Source organism: Ovis canadensis, chromosome 5 (assembly GCF_042477335.2).
Source record: "Ovis canadensis isolate MfBH-ARS-UI-01 breed Bighorn chromosome 5, ARS-UI_OviCan_v2, whole genome shotgun sequence".
NCBI lineage: Eukaryota > Metazoa > Chordata > Mammalia > Artiodactyla > Bovidae > Ovis > Ovis canadensis.
The window spans coordinates 20,845,723-20,868,355 of record NC_091249.1 but is presented as its reverse complement, the minus strand read 5'-3'; the positions used below and the strand labels follow the sequence as shown (position 1 = coordinate 20,868,355).

Sequence of the window (22,633 nt, the reverse complement as noted above, 5' to 3'; positions counted from 1 at the left end):
AGCCTTGAAGAAGTGGCAATTTATTCCAGTATTCTTGCCTGAAAAATCCCATGGACAGAGGAGCTTGGCAGGTGTACTTTAAAGGGTCGAAAAGAGTCGGACACGACTGAAGCAACTGAGTACAAATGCATATATATGTATAAACGTTTTCAGATTCTTTTCCCTTAAAAGTTGTTGCAAAGTATTGAGTATGGCTCCCTATTTTAATTATTATTGCTTTAAGATACAGTCTAATATTTTAAAGACTCTACCCTCTGAGTTGCTTCCCTTGTGACTCAGTGGTAAAGAATCTGCTTGCCAATGCAAGAGATATGGGTTTAGTCCATAAGTTTGGAAGATCCCCTGGAGAAGGAAACGGCAACCCACTCCAGTATGCTTGCCTGGGAAGTCCCATGGACAGAGAAGCCTGGAGGACTACAGTCCATGGGATCACAAAGAATCGGACACAACTGTGTTATTAAGCAACAAAAACAAAATCCTCTGACTTATGTATCTCCTTTGCGAATTTTCCCCCCAGTTTTCTGCTTTTGCTGATGATTGAGACTGATGATTGATCATTTTGTTGAGTTTCAAAGAAAAAAAGAAAAGAAAAAAGTTTCATAAAGAAAAAAGGGAGATGGGGAGAAAAGGAACTCCAGGAGGACTTCCATTTTGCAACTGAAATTGCAGGCAGCCAAAAGCGCAACGCAGCTTCCAGGTGGCATGAGGGATGGTGGACGGGAGGGAGGGTGATCTCGGAGCTTCCCCCAGGCCTGAAAGGCCCGGGGACCTTGCAAATCCTTCCATAAGGGTTCCTTGGGCCACAAGCTGACCTTTGGCCACTTCCTGTGTTCCTCCTGAAACAGGTGTCTCCCTTCTAACTCTTGAGAGTTGCAGCTTCATTCTCCTTCAGTGGCTCTGGTTTAGGGGGCTTTCCACAAAACTCAGAGACGCAGTGGAGGCCCTTGGAGAGGCATCTCTCTGGTAAATAAGTCATTAGGCAGTGCGGCAGGGGACGGCTCCCCATGGCACTTCCTTCTAGAAGCTCTGGCTCTCTCGGGCCACCTGCAGCTCCAGCATCTCCAGAGAGCTGCCCCTGGTGGTGTTAACCTGAGCTTCTTTCAAGCTCCTCCCATTCCCGTTGCTCTGGTCCCGCAGGCAGGAGCATCTTGTATCTTCTGTCTCCTTCCTGAGAGCTCCGGTTTGTGCTTGGCTGGCTACATCTTTTCCAACTCCTCTTGCTTGTCCACGGCTCTGCCTTCAAGAAAGGCAGTTGGAGAGTGGAATCCTCTTCAACACCTTGGTGTTACCAAACCAAACTTGGATCCACACGCCCATGCAGAGTAAAACCGATCTACCAACATCGAGTTGTCCTGAAGGAAAGCACAGCGCTGACTGCAGGTGCCAAGCAAGGAGTCCAGGGCAGCTAGGGCTCAAAACCCCTGAGCTCCCAGATGACTTTCAGGAAAGCATTTTTAAAGGCCAGATGAGGGAGTAGAGTTGCCGGGTATGGGATCAACTCACACAGTTCTCTGACTAGTTGATGGTGAGGTAACAGGGTGGTATCACAGGGGTTAACATTACCAGTCCTTAGGTGCCACAGGTCTGAGGGCTATGTGTTCATGATCATCACGAAGTGAATTTCTTCCATTTGGTGAGGGTTTTCACATTGGGCTTTCCTGGAGGCTTACACAGTTAAGAATCCACCTGCAATGCAGGAGACTTGGGTTTAGTCCCTGAGTTGGGAAGATCCCCTGGAGAAGGGAATGGCAACCCACTCCAGTATTCTTGCCTAGAGAATCCCATGGACGGAGGAGCCTGGTGGGCTACAGTCCAAAGGGTTGCAAAGAGTTGGACACAACTGAGCGACTCACACTTTCTTTTTTTGCAAGACAACTCAGGAGATGTGCGTCAGATACTGTTTTCTATGTATTTCAGGGAGGAGCTAAAGGTGAGGATATGGGGGAGGGGTCTGTCCCCTAGGGTCCTGCTCCATTACACCATCATCATGGACTCAAGTCATTCAGATTTCCCAGGTACACACCCCCTGGAATATTCTGGTATGTCCCAATGAAGAAGGGAGGGTTGATTGCTTCCATTTTACATAATGAAGAAACTCAAGACTTTGGGTCCACTGTCCTAGGCCTTCTCCAGCCTAATTTTCTTGAATTCCAGTTCGCTCTTTCTTCAAGCATGCTGAAGGTGGAAAGAGGGCCTCCTATACTCTTGCAATAAGACCAAAATCTTAGGGTCTCCGCAAGCCCTGCAAAATCGTCCCAGGGGATGGCCTCATCCCCCTTTACTGCCCCTTCCCTGTTGGTCCTGTAGACCCTGTCTTTCCCACACAGTATGTCCCAGGGCTTTTGGAGGTACTGTTTCCCTGCAGGCCCTCTGCCAGGGGCATTCCTTCTCGTGTCTTACTCTGTAGCTTGATCCTGACTCCCTCAGGGGAATTTCTCGGACTCCACAGCCCTCGTGCGACCTAATTTGCCTTTTCCTCTCAGGACGATGACAGCTGAAATACTGACACTGGTGTGATTCTCAGACTGAAGCCTGTTTCTCCTGTTAAGACTCCAAGGTCCAGGAAGGCAGGGCCCAGCACCGATTCGGTCACTGCTGTCTGCTGAGCAGCTGTCATGGGTTTGGCTCAATATATATATTCAGGGAAGATATTCTGCATGGGGATCTCACCGTCTCCCTTTCCAGATTAGCTCTTTTTTAAAAAAATTTTTTTAATTAGTTTAGTTTTGGTTGCTCTGGGTCTTTGTTGCTGCACGCGGGCTTTCTCTAGTTGCAGCGAGCAGGGGCTACTCTCTGAGAAGTTACTCACTGGCTTCTCATTGCAGTGGCTTCTCTTATCGCAGAGCAGGGTCTCCAGGGCACGAGGGTTTCAGTAGTTGCAACACGTAGGCTCGGTAGCTGCAATGCACAGGCTTAGTTGCCCGGAGGCATGTGGGAATCTTCTCAAACCAGGGATCGAACCCATGTCTCCTGCATTGCCAGGCGGATTTTTTTTTTTTTTTTAAACCACTGAGCCACCAGGGAAGCCTGGAAGGACTTATTACTTGCAATAAGTCAGGAAAACACCAGAGACTTTTTCCAAAGCAGTGTCTCCCTGAACAGCAAAACTGAGAAAATTTTAAGCCAAGGGGGCATGCATATTCATGAAGTGATTCGAGCAGAGGTGAATTCAGCCTAGAATTGGGACAAAGGTCCACAGCGTCCAAGCTTTGATTGATTGAAGTCAGGAGGGTCTACACCATCATCCTATATTCCACCTGGGCAGGAGTCTTAGTTCCTGCAGAACTCAAAGATGTATTACATGTATATCCTTTGAAGATTAACTAGGAGTCTGTTTTATCTCTGTGTTACAAGAAGGGGAACACTTTCCAGGACCCAAGAGCATGCTCCTGTCCAACACTCAGAAATGAATTGTCTGAGGAGACATACATGTTGACAAAGCGAGAGACTTTATTGGGAAAGTATGCCCGGGCAGAGAGCAGTAGGATAAGGGAACCCAGGAGAACTGCTCTGCCACGTGGCTCCCAGTGCCCAGTATTACGGTAATTGGCTTGGTTGCTGGGTTGTCTCTGGCCAATTACTCTGACTCCGGGTCTTTCCTGAAGGTGCACGCACCGCATCAGCCAAGGTGGATCCCAGCGAGAAGGATCCTGGGGGTGTTGGTGGGATATCTGAACTAGAGTCTCTTTCTGTGTTGTTTAGTTGCTAAGTCATGTCTGACGTTTTTGCGACCCCATGGACTGTAGCCCTCCAGGCTCCTGTGTCCATGGGATTCTCCAGGCAAGAAGACTGGAGTGGGTAGCCTTTCCCTTCTCCAGGGGATCTTCCGCAACCAGGGATGGAACCGCATCTCTGGTATTGCAGGCAGGTTCTTTACCACTGAACCACCTTTTGACATTTCCCTCCTCAAGGGATTCTACGTCCCTTACCAGGACCCCCTGTTTAAGATAACTCATGCAGGTGGTCACTATTGGGCCTGGCTAGGGTGGGTGGCTTTAGTCAGTGGTTCCCCCTAACAACTGGACTATTGGCCTGTTTCTTGACTGCTTTTCCTTTATTCCTGCATCGTCTCACTTCCTTTAAGATAATTAATTACTTAGATGTGTTCAAGGGCAAGCATTGAGGCCAGGTTTCAATCGCAAAATGGCTTAGGCCAAATGGTTTCTCTTATGTCAAGAAAACCATTACCAGTTCCCTTTCTCTGGGGACCCCTAACTGATATGCTTACATTAATCTAATTATCTCTGTGGAACAACCACCAGGCTAATTTTAAGGGCTCGGCATGCCTCACCCAGGGTCCCTGAGCTTAATGCCTAAGCCAAGACTTGAACCCCATACCACACCTCTCCACTTCTCTCTCCTCCAGGCCCTCGTGGGTGACCAGTACGGTCCCTGCCCAGTCCCCACGCGGATCGAGGAAAAGGAGTGGGAGGCATTGAAGGCTCAGCTGACTGCCAGGCCCCACGACCTGGAGCTGGTGGCACGAAGCTTCTGGAGGGACGAGAACACGGTGCCCCCTGCCTACCTGCTGCAGGCCCTGGGCACTGGGGAGGCCTCTGGGCCTGAGGAGGCCACCCTGATCTCTGCACTGCGCTCCGGAGCCCAGGAGGCCCACAGACTGGGGCTCATCAGCCAGGAGCAGTGGCACCGCTACTACCGGTCAGGTGAGGCTGCCAAGACTCCCCTTGGGGTCCCCGGGAAATGCCCAGGGGTTCAAAATACACATCACGCTTTATCCAAACACCACTGCCTGCATTTCTATAAATGCCAAACCAACCTAGCTCTCGGAGGCCCAGTTCTGAGAAAGATTATTTTTCTCACCCAAGAGAGTGTAGCCACATCCTGGTTAATTTCAGCCTCTTAGGATTCTTCTCTTCGGGGTCCTTTCCTTCTCTCAGGCAGGCTCCTGGCTTTGGGGGACTTGTCCTAGGATGACCACCATCCCCATACACCTGGGACCGAGATCCTTTCAGGATTCAGGGTGTTTAGGGTCAAACCCAGGACAGTTCTGGGAAAACTGGAAGAGTGGGTCACCCCAGGCTAGCTAAGAGCCGGCTGCTACTGAGAAAATTGTCCTTCATCAACGTACCTGCCTCTGAAAACTAAAGCGAAGGAAGAAGTATCTTTTGCCCAAGGAGGGGAGTAGAGTTTCCCCGCTGTGCTGAGTTCATCACCTGGTTCCCTCCTGCTCCCTTACCTCTCACCTCTCACCTCGTCCTCTGCCCCTTCCGTCCTCCACACCGGGCTAGCAGAAAGGTATTTCTAAAAAGGCAGTGAGATCAAGCCATTGCCCCATCCTTTGCTGACTCAGGAAAGAAATAGGTTCTTTCAGTAAGAAAAAGGTTCTTATTATTTATGGATTAGTAACAGACAGAGTCGGACGCAACTGAAGTGACTTAGCAGCAGCAGCAGCAGTATGACAGTTTACATCACCCACCTTATCTTTTATATCATTTTATTTATTCTTTTGGCTGTGCGGAGCCTTCTTCCTCGCTGCGAGGCTTTCCCTAGTTGCAGAGTGTGGGGGCCGCTCTTCAGACGCGGTGCGCCAGCTTCTCATTGCGGTGGCTTCTCTTGTTGCAAAGCAGAGGCTCTAGGGCACGAGAGCCTCAGTAATTGCAGTGTGCACTCAGTAGTTGCGTTTCCTGGGCTCTAGAGCACAGATTCAATAGGTGTGGGGCACCAGCTTAGTTGCTCTGTGGCATCTGGGATCTGCCCGGATCAGGGATCGAACCCATATCACCTACAGTAGCAGACAGATTCTTTACCACCAAGTCACCACGGAAGCCCTCACATGATTAAATATATGAATTTATATTATCCAAACTATTAACTATATGAATTCATGTTATCCATACTATTAAATATATCAATTTATGTTATAAAATATTGAATATATGAATTTATATTACCCACACTATAAAATATATAAATTCATTTGATCAACATATTACATAAATTGATTTATTTAAAGGTATTGAACGTAGCAATTTATACTAATAGTATTTTATTACAATATATTGACTGCTATTTATTGTATATATAGTAATTCTAGTAAGGGCATAATCCATTTTTAAAAATCTTATTTGAGGATAAGTTTAGATTAACAAAAAAGTTACAGTGTTATAAAGCTACAAAGATAGTGTAGATTTCTCTTACTCATATAAGAGTAACGTTTTGTATGATCGAGGTACATTTACCGGAACTCAGAAACGAACATCGATATTTACTATCTGTACAAGGCTGGTAACTAGACTCCAGACTTCACCTGGATTTCTGCAGTTTTCCCATCAACGTCTTTCTGTCCCAGGATTCCACACTGCGTTTCATCCTTTGTCTCCTTAGGCTCCTCTGGTCTGTAACAGGTTTTCAGAACTGTTTTGAGGAGTACTGGCCAGGTCTTTTATAGAATGTCCCTCAGTCTGGGCTTGGCTGGTGCTTTCTCATGATTTGACTGGGATTATAGGTGTGGGGGGCCTGGCGAATCCCATGGACAGACAGAGGAGCCTGGTGGGCTGCCGTCTATGGGGTTGCACAGAGTTGGACACGACTGAAGCGACTTAGCAGCAGCAGCATAGGTGTGGGGGAGGAAGACCACGGAGCTGAAATTCCCTCGCCACCCCATCGTATCAGGAGTACCTGAGGCCCACCTGGCATCACAGGCGGGGCTGACCTTGGCTGGCTGAGACTAGTAAGGACAGGCCAGTTTTGGACTCACCGTCTGTGTGTGGAACAATGTGGAGTCCACTGTCTGTCGAGCACTTACTCTGTCACTATAGCTTGCTCTACGACACGAGGCAAGTGTGCCAGTTGTTCTCAGAGAGATATCTGACCCTGGGGTCATGCTCAGCATCGGGGGTCTGCACTTTGGGATGGGCCCGGATTGGCATCTCAGCCCTGCCCCTTTCCAGGCATGACCTCTGGCAGGCTTGGAGCCTCTGTTTCTTCATCTGTAAAATGGAACTAGTCAGAAGTCGTACCTAGGAGAGTCGTTATGGAGACCTGAAAGGTCCTGTCTCGGCCGTGATCTTATTAACCATAAGATCACTAAGCAATTATGTCAAACCTCACCCATTAGTAAGCCCCATCTGAAAGAACAAATAGAAATTCCTAGACATCAGCAAAAAGCACAAATGGGTGTGGAGTCAGAGGCAAGTCATAGACAGTATCTTTAGACCATACTATTTTTCAGGCACCCTGCTAAACTTTCTTAAAAAAGTTGCTTTTTTAATCTTGAAATAGAGTTTCACAAGAAATTGGAAAAAAAAATAATAAAGAGGAAGAGGTTTTATGTATCCTTTACCCAGATTTCCCCAAAGGTAACATCTTGCATAGCTAGGGTGCAATATTATAACCAGGAAGTGGACATTGTTAGAATACAGAGAGAGTAACAGAAACCGTTTGTGCATGTGCCTGTATGAGCCTTTTCTTTCTCGGCAATTTTATCACCTGTATAGCTTCAAGTAACCACCATGGTTGATACACAAGGACTGTTCCCTGACCACAGGCTCCCTCCCACTGCCATTTAGAGCTACACTCACCCCTCCCCACAAACCCCAGCCTTAGCAGGCCCTAACCCAACTCCATCTCATTTATTTTCTTTCGACCATGTCACAGAAGATAAAATTGCAGACTGTAACCTTTTATTCTTTCAGCATAATATGCTCAGCTTTTCACAACCATTATTTCATAGAAAATCCTCATAGCAGCTCTTTCAATTTTGGGATTAGTACTCACATTAAAGGGAGGAAACAGAGACTCAGAGAGGTGCAGTGATTTTTCCCAAGGTCACACAGCCTGTTACTGGCAGACAGTCTTGGACTGGTTCATGCCAAAATGTGTCCAAGAAGCATCCCATCTGAGGACTGAGTTGCCTTCGTCTCTGCTCTCCATTCATGAGGCTAAGGGGGTTGTGGGGTCAGACCAAGGAGGACTTTTGAGAGGCTGTTGTCTTTGGCTCTGTGACTGAGTCCTGTCTCCAAGGGCGTGACTCACTCAGCTGCAGAGATCTGGGAGCCTCTGATGAGCCCAGGGCAGTTTCAAAAATAACTCGAACCTGACTGCTATTTCAAAACAGAGGCCTCCAAGGAGAAGTCAGTGTGGGCTCTTGGCTCTAGAAGATACAGGTCCTCAGGGCAGCTGCTGCATTCTCTGGGACAGGAGTCAGCAAACGGTGGCCCAAGGGCTAAACCCAGCCCACTGCTTGTTTTTATAAATAAAGTTTTATTGGAACACACTCAAGCACATTAGTTTGTAAGTTATCTACGGCTGCTTTCACATGGCATGAAATTAACCTCTTTGAAATGAACAATTCCTGCATACAAGTGTTTGAGCTCTTGTTTTCAGTTCTTTTGGGGCCACACCTAAGAGCTATATAAACCCCATATTTAACTATTTTGAGTCTGATGGCATTGTTTTATGTTGAGACTGCTTCACACACACACTGCTTCACAACAACCTGTGTGTTGCCTACACCAAGGTATCTTTGATTTTGCTGTTGCTGTTGTTCAGTTGCTAAGTCATGTCCGACTATTTGCAGTCCTATGGGCTGCAGCATGTCAGCCTCCTCTGTCCCTCACTATCTCACAGAGTTTGCTCAAATTCGTGTCCCTGGAGCTGGTGATGCTATCTAACCATCTCATCCTGTGCTGCCCCATTTTTGCCTTCAGTTTTTCCCAGCATCAGAGTCTTTTCCAGTGAGTCTGCTCTTCTCGAGTAGTGCCTAAATCAATGCCACTCTTGGTGTGGCCTCTGAACCCCAGCCTCAGCATCACCTGGGAGCTTGTTGGAAATTCAAACCATAGTCCCTACCCCGACATGCAGAATCAGAACTTCTGGAGCCGGGGTCCAGCCATGTAGGTTTTTGTGAGCCCCCAAGTGATTCTGGCACATTGTGGCCTCAAGCCAAACCTGGCCCACCATTTGTTTTTATGAATAAAGTTTTGTTGGAACACATTGGAGCCCCTTCCTTTGCATGTTGCTCATAGTTATGCCAAATGACTCTGGCCCACATTAAGCCTGAATTCCAGTGTTCTTGTTCCTGGAATATGTCTCCCAAGTGTCCCCATTTGAGCCAGCTGATGACATAATGCTTCTACCCTCTTCTACTTTTGCAGTCATCGAGTGGGAAATAGAACGGGCCCTGCTGAGCTCAACGGTTGGGGATCACGGGGCAACAGTCTTCCTGAGAGATATCCAAGGCCTCAATAAACACATCCTGGAAGACTGTGCCCTCAAAATGGTGGACCGTCTTGCAGATGGTTGCCTGGACACGGATGCCCAGAACCTTCTCAGCAACCTCAAGGGGCGCATTGCTGACCGGCAGCCTGGAGTTCTTAAGGCCCACCACCTAGCGTGGAGCCGAGACCTGGTGAACCCCAAAAACAAGGCTCATGCCCGATACCTGAAGGAGCTGGGGGAGCAGTTTGTGGCCAGGGCCAACCATCAGGTTCTTGAGTGCCTCCGGGAGCTGGAGGCGGGCAGGCATGAGTTGGCGTGGCTCTACCAGGAGATCCGCCACCACCTGGGACTCAGTGCCGAGGTCAACCGGACCTTCTGTGGACGCCAGGAGCTCCTGACCCAGCTGGGGCAGCGACTGCGACAGAGTGATGGCCGCCCCCACCCACCCCTGGTGCTTTTTGGGCCCCCAGGCATCGGAAAGACGGCTCTGATGTGCAAGCTGGCTGAGCAGATGTCGGGGCTGCTCGGCCGCAAGACAGTGACCATTCTGCGGCTGCTGGGGACATCTCAGATGAGCTCTGAGGCCCGAGGCCTGCTCCAGAGCATCTGCTTCCAGGCGTGCCTGGCCTACGGGCTGCCCCTGCCCCCTGCCCAGGTCCTAGAGGCCCACACCAGGCTGGTCCAGTTTTTCCACATCCTCCTCCACACCGTCTCCAGCCGAAACTTTGAGTCCCTTGTGATCCTGCTGGATTCGGTGGATGAGGTGGACTCTGTCCACTGTGCTAGGAGGATCCCCTGGCTGCCTCCCAAATGTCCTCCAAGGGTCCACCTCATCGTCTCGGCCTGCTCTGGACAGCGGGGGGTTTTAGACACCATGCGGCAGGTGCTCACGGACCAAGGGGCTTACTGGGAGGTGAAACCCCTCTCTGGAAACCAAGGGCAAGAGATGATCCAGCTCCTGCTGGCCGCCTCGAGGAGGACACTGAGTCAGGTGCAGAGGGACATGCTCTGGGCCAGCCTCCCAGAGTGTGGACACCCAGGGCGGCTGAGGCTGGCTTTCGAGGAGGCCCGGAAGTGGGCCTCCTTCACTGTGCCAGCCCCACTGGCCTCCACTGCTAAGGAGGCGATGCAACAGCTGTGTGCCCGCCTGGAGCAGACACACGGGCGGCTCCTGGTGGCCCGCGTGCTGGGCTACATTGTGTCTTCCCGGTGAGTCTCTGCTGGGTTCACTCTGTTTTGAACTGTACGCGTGCATTCTTCTCCAAGGGCTGCCACAACAACCTGGGTGCCTTAGAACAATGGAAGTCTATTCTCTCACAGTTCTGAGGGCCAGAGTCTGAAATCGAGGTGTCAGCAGAGCCACACTCCTGGAGGCTCTGGAGGAGACTCTGTTCTGGGCATTCTCCTTCGTTTCCGGCGCTGCTGGCCATGCTCAGCGTGCCTGGGCTTCTAGAAGCATCACTCCAGTCTCCACCTCTGTCATCTTGCAGCCTCCTCCCTGTGTGTCTCTCTGTCTGAATTTCCCTCTTTTCTTGGAAGGACATCACTCATTGGCTTAGGGTCTACTCCTGTCCAGTATTGTTACTGACCGGGGTTCTTGGCCTTGTCCAGTATTGTTACTGACCGGGGTTCTTGGCCTTCGCAATAGATAGAAATTGATCAGAGGCCAGACAAGAAATCCAGGCAAGGCTTTACTGGTGCTTCTGCTGTGAGCTCAGGCTTTCCAGGTGGTGCTGGTGGTAAAGAACTTGCCTGCCAATGCAGGAGAGGCAAGAGACATGGGTTCGATCCCTGGGTCAGGAAGACCCCCTGGAGGAGGGCATGACAATCCACTCCAATATTCTTGCCTGGGAAATCCCATGGACAGAAGAGCCTGGTGGGTTATAGTCCACGGGGTTGCAAAGAATCGGACACAACTGAAGCAATTTAGCACGCATGAATTGCTGCAGCAGGGGGGAGGGAGAACAAACGACAATCTCCTTTGCTTGCTTGCTCCCAGTGAGCTGGTTCCTTATTTGGATGAAGGTCAGCTGTCGGGCTGAAGGGGTAGCTTAGGTGGTTTGTCCACCCCTCTGGTGGTGTGGTAGGCAGGGGGCCTGTGAAACACCCTGCTTTTGCTCCCAGCTCTTCCGAAGCGGCAGTTGAGTTTTTGCTTTTTCTGTCTTATCCATAATTTCCCCAGTGGTGCATGCATGAAGCTGTTTTCAGTTCCTTATAGTTTGTTTTTATTCTGTTGTTTGAGGAGACATTTGTCCAGGTGCAAGCACCGCCGCAGAGGGCCCCAGGTCCCAGGTCCCAGCCTGTCTCAGTGGGACCTCATCTTGACCACTTCTCCAAAGACTGGTGTCAAATAAGGTCCTATTCACAGGATCCCCATGGGCATGAATTTTGAGGAACACTTTTCAACCCAGTATCATTCATACCACAAAGTTCACCCTTTTGAAGTCTCCAGTTTGGCAGCACTCAGTACATCCACAGTGTTGTGCTACCGATAACCATGAGGAATGGTTCCTCACCCCGCGAGGGAGACCCTGTCCCCGTCGGCAGTCACTCCTCATCCTCCTCTCCCAGTCCCTGGCGGCCATGAATCTGCTTTCCGTCTCCACACATTTGTCTAGGTTATCTCTCTTTCCTTCTATCTGTCTATGTATCTGTCTATGTAGCATCACCGATGCAATGGACACGGACGTGGGTGAACTTCGGGAGATGGTTAGGGACGGGGAGGCCTGGCATGCTGCAGTGCACAGGCCTGCAAAGAGTTGCAAAGAGATGGCTTAGTGACTGAACAGCTACAGCAACACGGATCTGTCCATCATCTGCCGGGGCTTCCCAGGCGGTGCTCGTGGTAAAGAGCCCTCCTGGCGATGCAGCAGGTGTAAGAGATGCGCGTTCGATCCCTGGGTTGGGAAGATCCCCTGGAGAAGGGAATGGCAACCCACTCCAGTATGCCTGGTTGGAGAATGCCATGGATAGAGGAGCCTGGTGGGCTACAGTCCCTGGGCTCAGCACGTCACCTCTCATCTGTCTAGCATGCTGCTGACACCTAGTGGTTGGAGGCTAGGAGTTCTCCTAGCATCCTAGAGGATCTGATCCTTAGCATCACAGTGGGAGGCTGAGAAACTCTGTTAGGCATGCGTTCTGGCCTTTTCAAACACCTCTGTACAGAGTGGGTTGCTGAGTGTCCGTTGTATATGGCTGCTGAAAGAAATATTGAGATTATACTTGCAAATAGACATCACTGGCCAAGGTCCCTCAGCCAGCACCACATGCAGTGTGGTGTGACCTCACACACAGAGCTTGTCTGCAGTGCAGGAAAGGCAGGTCTCATGATGGGGAGCCGCTGCATCGCCAGGAGGGTTCTTTACCACTAGCACCGCCTGGGTCCACATTGTCAAGGGGATGTCTTTGGGGATGGAGAAGGGCTCTTAACCTAGTGGTTCGGCTGTGACCTTAGGCACATCCCCCAATGCACAGCTCTAGCACCGTCCAATAGAATATTGGCAATGAGGGCAACGCTCTATCTCATTGTCCACAGTGGTAACCACGAGCTACGTGTGGCAAATAAACACTTGAAAGCCAGCTTATCCATCCCAGAAACCAGATTTGAAACTTCATTAATTTTTAACTTTCAATGACTGTGTGGCTGGTGACGACTATACTGGACATCATGGCTCTAGACTTGATGAGATACAACATCTTCAAGAGCAGGGATGGAATTGAATTTCTCTCCCCCTGGCCATCCAGGACCATGAATACACAAACCTCAGTTTCCCCATCTGACAAACGGAAGAAGGCCCCCTCCTGCACAATTCCAGCTCTTGAGGGCACCTTATCAGAGGGACTCACGTGCTCCGAGAACCATCTCTCTCTCCTGCCACTTACCTTGTCTCTCTCCTTCCTGTGAGTTGGCTTATCTTCTTCCTAGCAACTGGTGTTACTGTTTCTATTTTTCCCGGTTATTTTCTATGTGGCTCTCTGTGCTAGATCAGCTACGTGGGGCTCTAGCTCTCTGTCCTCCAGGGGGCAGCACAAAGATGACACTCCATAAACAGGGGTTAAGCAAAAGTGCCCACGCTTTACTGATGTCAGTGGCCTTCCAGGATGCAGCCCTCTGCTTCTCTGAGAATGAATGGACTGGCCTGGTCCCTACCCAGAGGGCCCCGTGCAGGGGTGTGATGCCAGAGAAGTGTGGGGCTGTGCTCCCTTGGATATCCAGGTTGAAAGCCTCTTAGGATGTCCCATTTTTTTGATCTGGTGGACAAGCCATTCATTGTGCCTGAAACCGCAAAGAGAGACTCTAAGCCTGGTTTGTTTCGAGAGTATACTGAAGATTGAGAAAGAAGATTTTATTCTTTATTTTTTCCTTATGGCTGCACCTCGAGGTATGTGGCTTCCCTCATAGCTCAGTTGGTAAAGAATCTGCCTGCAATACAGGAGATCCCAGTTCAATTCCTGGGTCGGGAAGATCCGCTGGAGAAGGGATAGGCTACCCACTCCAGTACTCTTGGGCTTCCCTTGTGGCTCAGCTGGTAAAGAATCGCCTGCAATGTGGGAGACCTGGGTTCGATCCCTGGGTCAGGAAGATCCCCTGGAGAAGGGGAAGGCTACCCACTCTAGTATTCTGGCCTGGAGAATTCCATGGACTGTATGTATAGTCCATGGGGTCGCAAAGAGTCAGACACGACTGAGCGACCTTCCCTTTCACTTTCAAGGTATGTGGCATCGTAGTTCCCCGACCAGGGATCAAAGCTGTGCCCCCTGCATTGGAAGCAGAATCTTCACTACTAGACTGCCAGGGAAATTCCAGAAGATTCTATTCTGAAAGAGGAAATGTTTGAGGAAACACTGGACCACCCCATGTAAACCCTCGTGTTGTGGCTCCCAGGAATATTGGTTTGGAAAGACCTGTCAAGAGGAGAAAAGCAGATTAGGGAGACGGGCTGGCTACTCCAATGGGGAAACTGGTGAACACCGCCAGTGACTCAGCTGTGACTGTTAAAGATGAGATGATCTCGTGGAGGAGATCTCAGAGAATACTGATAACACCTACCTCGTTGGACAACAGAAAATTCCAAGTGAGCAGGCATTCTGCATGTGTAAAGAATGTGGGAAATGTTTCCAGCAAAATGAAGACTAATCAATCAGTTCAGTTCAGTTCAGTCGCTCAGTCGTGTCCGACTCTTTGCGACCCCATGAATAGCAGCACACCAGGCCTCCCTGTCCATCACCATCTCCCGGAGTTCACTCAACTCACGTCCATCGAGTCCATGATGCCATCCAGCCATCTCATCCTCGGTCGTCCCCTTCTCCTCCTGCCCCCAATCCCTCCCAGCATCATAGTCTCTTCCAGTGAGTCAACTCTTCGCATGAGGTGGCCAAAGTACTGGAGCTTCAGCTTTAGCATCATTCCTTCCAAAGAAATCCCAGGGCTGATCTCCTTCAGAATGGACTGGTTGGATCTCCTTGCAGGCCAAGGGACTCTCAAGAGTCTTCTTCAACACCACAGTTCAAAAGCATCAATTCTTCGGCGCTCAGCCTTCTTCACAGTCCAACTCTCACACCCATACATGACCACAGGAAAAACCATAGCCTTGACTAGATGGACCTTAGTCGGCAAAGTAACATCTCTGCTTTTGAATATGCTATCTAGGTTGGTCATCACTTTTCTTCCAAGGAGTAAGCGTCTTTTAATTTCACGGCTGCAATCACCATCTGCAGTGATTTTGGAGCCCCAAAAATAAAGTCTGACACTGTTTCCCCTTCTATTTCCCATGAAGTGATGGGACTGGATGCCAGGATCTTTGTTTTCTGAATGTTGAGCTTTAAGCCAACTTTTTCACTCTCCTCTTTCACTTTCATCAAGAGGCTTTTTAGCTCCTCTTCACTTTCTGCCATAAGGGTGGTGTCATCTGCATATCTGAGGTTATTGCTATTTCTCCTGGCAATCTTGATTCCAGCTTGTGTTTCTTCCACCCCAGCGTGTCTCATAATGTCCTCTGCATAGAAGTTAAATAAGCAGGGTGACAACATACAGCCTTGATGTACTCCTTTTCCTATTTGGAACCAGTCTGTTGTTCCATGTCCAGTTCTTACTGTTGCTTCATGACCTGCATGTAGGTTTCTCAAGAGGCAGGCCAGGTGGTCTGGTATTCCCATCTCTTGAAGAATTTTCCACAGTTTATTGTGATCCACACAATCAAAGGCTTTGGCATAGTCAATAAAGCAGAAATAGATATTTTTCTGGAACTCTCTTGCTTTTTCCATGATCCAGCAGATGTTGGCAATTTGATCTCTGGTTCCTCTGCCTTTTCTAAATCCAGCTTGAACATCTGGAAGTTCACAGTTCACGTATTGCTGAAGCCTGGCTTGGAGAATTTTGAGCATTACTTTACTAGCGTGTGAGATGAGTGCAATTGTGCAGTAGTTTGAGCATTCTTTTGCATTGCCTTTCTTTGGAATTGGAATGAAAACTGACCTTTTCCAGTCCTGTGACCACTGCTGAGTTTTCCAAATTTGTGGCATATTGAGTGCAGCTCTTTCACAGCGTCATCTTTCAGGATTTGAAACAGCTCAACTGGAATTCCATCACCTCCGCTAGTTTTGTTTGTAGTGATGCTTTCTAAGGCCCACTTGACTTCACTTTCCAAGATGTCTGGCTCTAGATTAGTGATCACATCATCATGATTATCTGGGTCGTGAAGATCTTTTTTGTACAGTTCTGTGTATTCTTGCCACCTGTTCTTAATATCTTCTGCTTCTGTTAGGTCCATACTATTTCTGTCCTTTATCGAGCCCATCTTTGCATGAAATGTTCCCTTGGTATCTCTAATTTTCTTGAAGAGATCTCTAGTCTTTCCCATTCTGTTGTTTTCCTCTATTTCTTTGCACTGATCACTGAAGAAGGCTTTCTTATCTCTTCTTGCTATTCTTTGGAACTCTGCATTCAGATGCTTATATCTTTCCTTTTCTCCTTTGCTTTTTGCCTCTCTTCTTTGCACAGCTATTTGTAAGGCCTCCCCAGACAGCCATTTTGCTTTTTTGCATTTCTTTTCCATGGGGATGGTCTTGATCCCTGTCTCCTGTACAATGTCACGAACCTCATTCCATAGTTCATCAGGCACTCTATCTATCAGATGTAGGCCCTGAAATCTATTTCTTATTTCCACTGTATGATCATAAGGGATTTGATTTAGGTCTTACCTGAATGGTCTAGTGGTTTTCCCTACTTTCTTCAATTTGGGTCTGAATTTGGTAATAAGGAGTTCATGATCTGAGCCACAGTCAGCTCCTGGTCTTGTTTTTGTTGACTGTATAGAGCTTCTCCATCTTTGGCTGCAAAGAATATAATCAATCTGATTTCAGTGTTGACCATCTGGTGATGTCCATGTGTAGAGTCTTCTCTTGTGTTGTTGGAAGAGGGTGTTTGCTATGACTAGTGCATTTTAAATGGAGTAGCCATCATGGTCAACAAAAGAGTCCAAAATGCAGTACTTAGATGCAATCTCAAAAACAACAGAATGATCTGTGTTCGTCTCCAAGGCAAACCATTCAATATCACAGTTATCCAAGTCTATGCCCCAACCAGTAACACTGAAGAAGCTGAAGTTGAATGGCTTTATGAAGACCTACAAGACCTTTTAGAACTAACACCCCAAAAAGATGTCCTTTTCATTATAGGGAATTGGAATGCAAAAGTAGGAAGTCAAGAAACACCTGGAGTAACAGGCAAATTTGGGCTTGGAACGTGGAATGAAGCAGGGCAAAGACTAATCGAGTTTTGCCAAGACTAATCAATATCAGGGAATTGAACACACACACACACAAGGTGTTTGTATTCCTTGTAAGCAGAAGCCAGCCTCCCTCTCTCATCTGCTTTGAAATGAACTCTGCTTGTTCTCTAAGCCAAAGGAAATTTGTGGACAAGTGCCTTAGTTTCTCCAGGCAAATGCTTGCAGGTATTATGAAGTCCATTCCAGTCCGATGCTTATCGTGTTTAAAGCCACTTCCTTTTTCAGGCAAAAACACATGGGGGTGGTTTATGCATTATTTTCCGAAGTTACTTCTCTTCCTGTGCTACTTGACTCATCTGAGATTGGGGGAGGGATGGTTCAGGGTTCTGTAGGTGTGAGAAGGAAGGAAAGATCAGGAAATGTCTTACTTGATGGGTACAGCTAGAACCAGGCATGAGTACCAGCTAACCGTGGGCACTGCCCAAACGCTGATCTCCATGGTGAACCCTTCGGTGATGGGCAGGGTGCCGTAGAGCTGGTCACATCTGTCCCTCCCTCAGCGTCTGCCTTCTCCAAATGCAGGAGACACAAGTGTGCTCCCACGTCCGTCCCTCCTTTCCGTAGGCATGGGCTCTCAGAGGCGGAGCTAAAGGATGTCCTGTCCTTGGATGACGAGGTCCTGCAGAGCGTGTACCAAGACTGGACCCCACCCAGCAAACAGCTTCTGCGCTTCCCGCCCCTGCTGTGGGTGAGGCTTCGTCGAGATCTGGGTAACTGCTTGGCCAGGCGGCCGGTGGACGGCTTCACCCTTCTGGCCATTGCCCACAGGTGAGTTGAGCGGGTTGGTGACACTGTCTGGGTGGGACTCCAAGACCAAGGACTCCCTGATCGGGTTCCTCTTTGTTTCAGATCCTTCTTCACTCCCCGTTCCCAGGAAATAAAGTCTACTTAGCACAGCATGCAAGGGTCTCCCCACCGTGAGCTCTAACACAGCTAACTTGTTTGTTATCATTATTAGTCACACCACACATCTTTTTTTTTTTTTTTACTTTATTTTGCTTTACAATACTGTATTGGTTTTGCCATACATTGACATGAATCCACCACGGGTGTACATGAGTTCCCCATCCTGAACCCCCCTCCCACCTCCCACCCCATATCATCTCTCTGGATCATCCCTGTTCACCAGCCCCAAGCATCCTGTATCCTGTATCGAACCTAGACTGGCGATTCGTTTCTTACATGATAGTATACATGTTTCAATGCCATTCTCCCAAATCATCCCACCCTCTCCCTCTCCCTCAGAGTCCAAAAGTCCTTTCTAAACATCTGTGTCTCTTTTGCTGTCTTGCATACAGGGTCGTCATTGCCATCTTTCTAAATTCCATATATATGTGTTAGTATACTGTATTGGTGTTTTTCTTTCTGGCTTACTTCACTCTGTATAATTGGCTCCAGTTTCATCCTCCTCATTAGAACTGATTCAAATGTATTCTTTCTAATGGCTGAGTAATACTCCATTGTGTATATGTACCACAGCTTTCTTATCCATTCATCTGCTGATGGACATCTAGGTTGTTTCCATGTCCTGGCTATTATAAACAGTGCTGCGATGAACACTGGGGTACACGTGTCTCTTTCAATTCTGGTTTCCTCAGTGTGTATGCCCAGAAGTGGGATTGCTGGGTCATAGGCAGTTCTAGTTCCAGTTTTTTAAGGAATCTCCACATTGTTCTCCATAGTGGCTGTACTGGTTTGCATTCCCACCAACAGTGTAGGAGGGCTCCCTTTTCTCCACACCCTCTCCAGCATTTATTGCTTGTAGACTTCTGGATCGCTGCCATTCTGACTGCACACCGCACGTCTTGTGGGCTGCCAGCTCCCTGACCAGGAATTGAATTTGAGCCCTCAGCAGTGAAATTGCAGAGCCCTAACCATTGGACTACCAGGGAGCTCCCGCAATGAACTGCTTCTTTAAACTGAGGAGAAATTCACGTGAAATCCATCACTTGAAAGCGTATAGTTGAGCGCATTTAGCATCTTCACATGTTGTACAACTATCACCTCTGTCTACTTCCAGAACATTCCCACTGCCCTAAAAGGTACCCCACCCCCGTCAGCAGCCACTCCCCAGGCCCTGCTCCCCCAGCCCCTGGCAGCCATGCGCCTGCTTTCCGTCTCTGTGGATGTGCCTGTTGTTGACATTTCGTATGGATGTAGTCGCACGCAGTGTGGCCTCTTGCGCCTGGCTTATCTCAGCGTGACGTTTCCATGGTCTGTCCATGTTATAGCATGCGTTAGTGCTTCATTCCCTGTTACGGCTGAATGCCATTCCCCTGCAGGCACGGGTCACGTTTTGTTCATTCGCTCATTTGTTGGCGGACACGTGCTTGTCTCCGCCTTTTGGTGGCTGTGACTAGAGCTGCTGTGAACAGGCACGCACAAGTTTTTATTTGAACGCCTGCTTTTCCATTCTTTGGGGGGTATATACTCTGGAGTGAAATTTCTGGATCATACAGTAACTTGCTTTATGTTTAATTATTGAGGAACCCAAATTTTCCAATTTTAAATTGGAAAAATCCCATGGACAGAGTCTGGAGGGTTATAGTCCAGGGGTTCCCGAGAGTCAGACATGACTTAGCAACTAAACCGCCACCATAGTTAATTCACAGTTTTGTGTTAGTTTCAAGAATACAGCAAAGTGATTCAGATATATACATATTATCATATATTATATATGTGTTATATATGTATAAATTAGTACTTATATAAAAATTACCTTATATATTATTATATATTATTTACACTTAAATATTAATATATTTATATATATCAGTATATTTTTATATATATTCTTTTTCAGATTCTTTTCCATTATGGATTATTATAAGATACAATTCCCTGTGCCATGCAGTAGGTCTTGTTGTTTATCAAATATTCCTTTTTAAAGTAAAATTACTTAAAGAAAAAGTAAGATGGGCTGATTTAGAGATACATGGTAGGTGACAAGTAGCTCAGGTGGTCAGCTGAGCCAGCAAGCATCTAGAAGGAGTTTCGGATGGACTGGCACTTGGGAACCACTTCCTGGAAGTGGTGGCCAGTCACCACCTCTGAGCCCACCCAGGCCCATCAGCCCATGTCTCCTCTCTGCAGACAGCTGGCCGAGGTGGTCCGAGAGCTCTACCTGTCTGGGCCTGAGAAAGCCAAGAGTCACGGAGTCTTGGCTGACTTCTTCTCAGGGGCCTGGAGCCAGGGCATCAAGAAACTCATCACCCTGCCACTCGTGGGAAAACCCCTGAACCTGGACCGCAAGGTGAGGTGTCCAAGGGCCCCTGCTCCCCACTCTCAGCCTCTGCACTTCTGTGCTGCAAAGCTGGGGCCACGTGCCCACTACCATTCCTTATTTCCACCCCAGACACACTCTGCCTCCTTTCCTTCTTTTCTCACAAAGGACGGAAAGTCCCCAAACATTATCTGAAGGGTGGGGAGCAGCAGATGAGGAATTTATGCTCCACTAACTTTCCAGATGAGAGAACAAAATCACAGCGTTTAAAAGCTTATCTCCAAAGTCATGCCTTGCGGCATCCCAGAATTTAATTCCTTATGCTCTGATTCATCCTGCAACACACCAGTTTCCTCCTTGTTTTGTGTGTGTGTGTGTGTGTGTGTGTGTGTGTGTGTGTGTGTGTATGTATGAGAGGTGGGGAGGGTGGGGGGGTGGGGTTGGTGTTTTCCTTGTGAATCCTCTCATACAATTCAATTTTCAGTCATTGGTTCTCCCAAAGTGTTACTCATTTTAAAAATAATACTTATTTCATTTCCCACCTAGGAGAATAGTGTGTAATCGTTGGAGAACACAGGATTAAACAGGATAAAAGCTAGACCCAGAAGTCCCCGCTCTGAAGAGCTGCTCCCAGGCTTCCAGTCACTATTCACGTATTTCCTCCCAGTCTTTCTTTTGTACTCAGGAGCTCTAAGACTTGGGTCCTTAGCTTACAAGCTGCCACCTCTTTTTTTTTTTTTTGCCTTTCAAATACCTCGAGGCCCAGCTCAAATGACTCTTCCTTCAGTAAGCCTTCCATAATTTCCTTTCTTTTGCTTACTTCTTCTTCTTCTTCTTCTTTTTGCCATGCCAACGCAGCTTGTGGGATCTAGTTCCCAAACCAAGGATCACACCCGTGTCCCCTTCAGTGGGAGCACAGAGTGCCAACCACTGGACTGCCAGGGAATTCCCTTGACTATTTGTTCTTTACTCCATGTGCCCCTCACTCCCCTCACTCCGAGGCAGAGCTCAGACTGGGTATTTCTTTCTTTCTCATCTGCACTGAGCCTTCGTTGCTGCGAGCGGTCTTTCTCTAGTTGCGTGGCACGGGCTCTAGGCGCACGGGCTCTAGGCGCATGGGCTTCGGGAGGTGCAGCGCTTGAGCTCAGCTGCTCCTCTGCACGTGGGATCTTCCCGGACCAGGGATTGAACCCGTGTTCCCTGAATGGGCAGGCAGATTCTTAACCCTTGGATCACCAGGAAAGTCCAGAACTCAGACTTTTTAAAAGAAGCTTTCAGTTTCAAAGTCATTTTAGATTCACAGACTAGTCGCCACGCGTGTAAGAGTTCCCGTGGGCACTCTCAGATTCCCCTGCTGTTAACATTTCCCCTAAGCATAGCACAGCGACTAGGGAATACACTTTCAAGTCTTTTATTATAGTTGGACTTTTCTTTTGCATTTTCCCTCCTGGACAGGCAGGCCAGAGGCAGGGCCCGGCCTGATTCTTTCTCCTCTCTGGTTTCTCACAGATACTCTCCTGTGTGCCCAGAACTTCTGCAGGCTCAGCCTCATCGCTTTAGGATGTGGCTTGCCCCCTGCCTGGTCTCATAGCCTCAGGACCTCCCGCTCCAGTCGTCTTCCCCAGCAATGCCTCTGACCATCTGGTCTGATCATGTCTCCCCTCTAATACTTCCCATGACTGGCCCTCTGTCTCCAGTCCAATCTCCCCAGCCTGATGTTCAGTGCTTTTGTGATCTACTATCAACAACCTCACTAGTCTCAGCCCAACCACGATCCTTCACTCTGTCTTTTTTTTTTTTTTAATTTTTTTTTTAATTTTTAGTTTTTTATTTTTTAAATTTTAAAATCTTTAATTCTTACATGCATTCCCAAACATGAACCCCCCTCCCACCACCCAACCCAGAACATCTTTCTGGGTCATCCCCATGCACCAGCCCCAAGCATGCTGCATCCTGCGTCAGACATAGACTGGCGATTCAATTCACATGATAGTATACATGTTAGAATGTCATTCTCCCAAATCATCCCACCCTCTCCCTCTCCCTCTGAGTCCAAAAGTCCGTTATACACATCTGTGTCTCTTTCCCTGTCTTGCATACAGGGTCGTCATTGCCATCTTCCTAAATTCCATATATATGTGTTAGTATACTGTATTGGCTTCACTCTGTCTTATAATTCAGGCTTCCCAAACTCTGATCCTGCTCTCTCCCACCACTAGGCCTTTGCACATGATGCTCCCTTGCTCTGAAACGCCATCATTTCCAATGCATTTTGCCAGACAGGCTCCTACTTACCCTGTGAGACGCAGTTTCAATGCCCCTTGGATTCCTGGAGCCCCAGACCCCTCCTGTCCCAGCCCAGCCTGTGTGTGGGTATGCGTCGGTGTCCCCATCTGATATCATGTCACTGTCCCTCCAGCGTCACCTGATACCCGGCCTG

General features: G+C 48.3%; 1 protein-coding gene across 1 annotated transcript in view; it reads left to right on the top strand.

The window, feature by feature from the left end:
- The window catches only part of NWD1 (NACHT and WD repeat domain containing 1), a 78,697-nt gene that overhangs the window by 6,209 nt on the left and 49,855 nt on the right, over positions 1-22,633 (top strand). Inside the window, 4 exon segments of the mRNA XM_069589150.1 lie at positions 4,367-4,664; positions 9,117-10,389; positions 17,535-17,738; positions 20,064-20,223. Coding sequence (XP_069445251.1) covers positions 4,367-4,664; positions 9,117-10,389; positions 17,535-17,738; positions 20,064-20,223 — 1,935 coding nt within the window.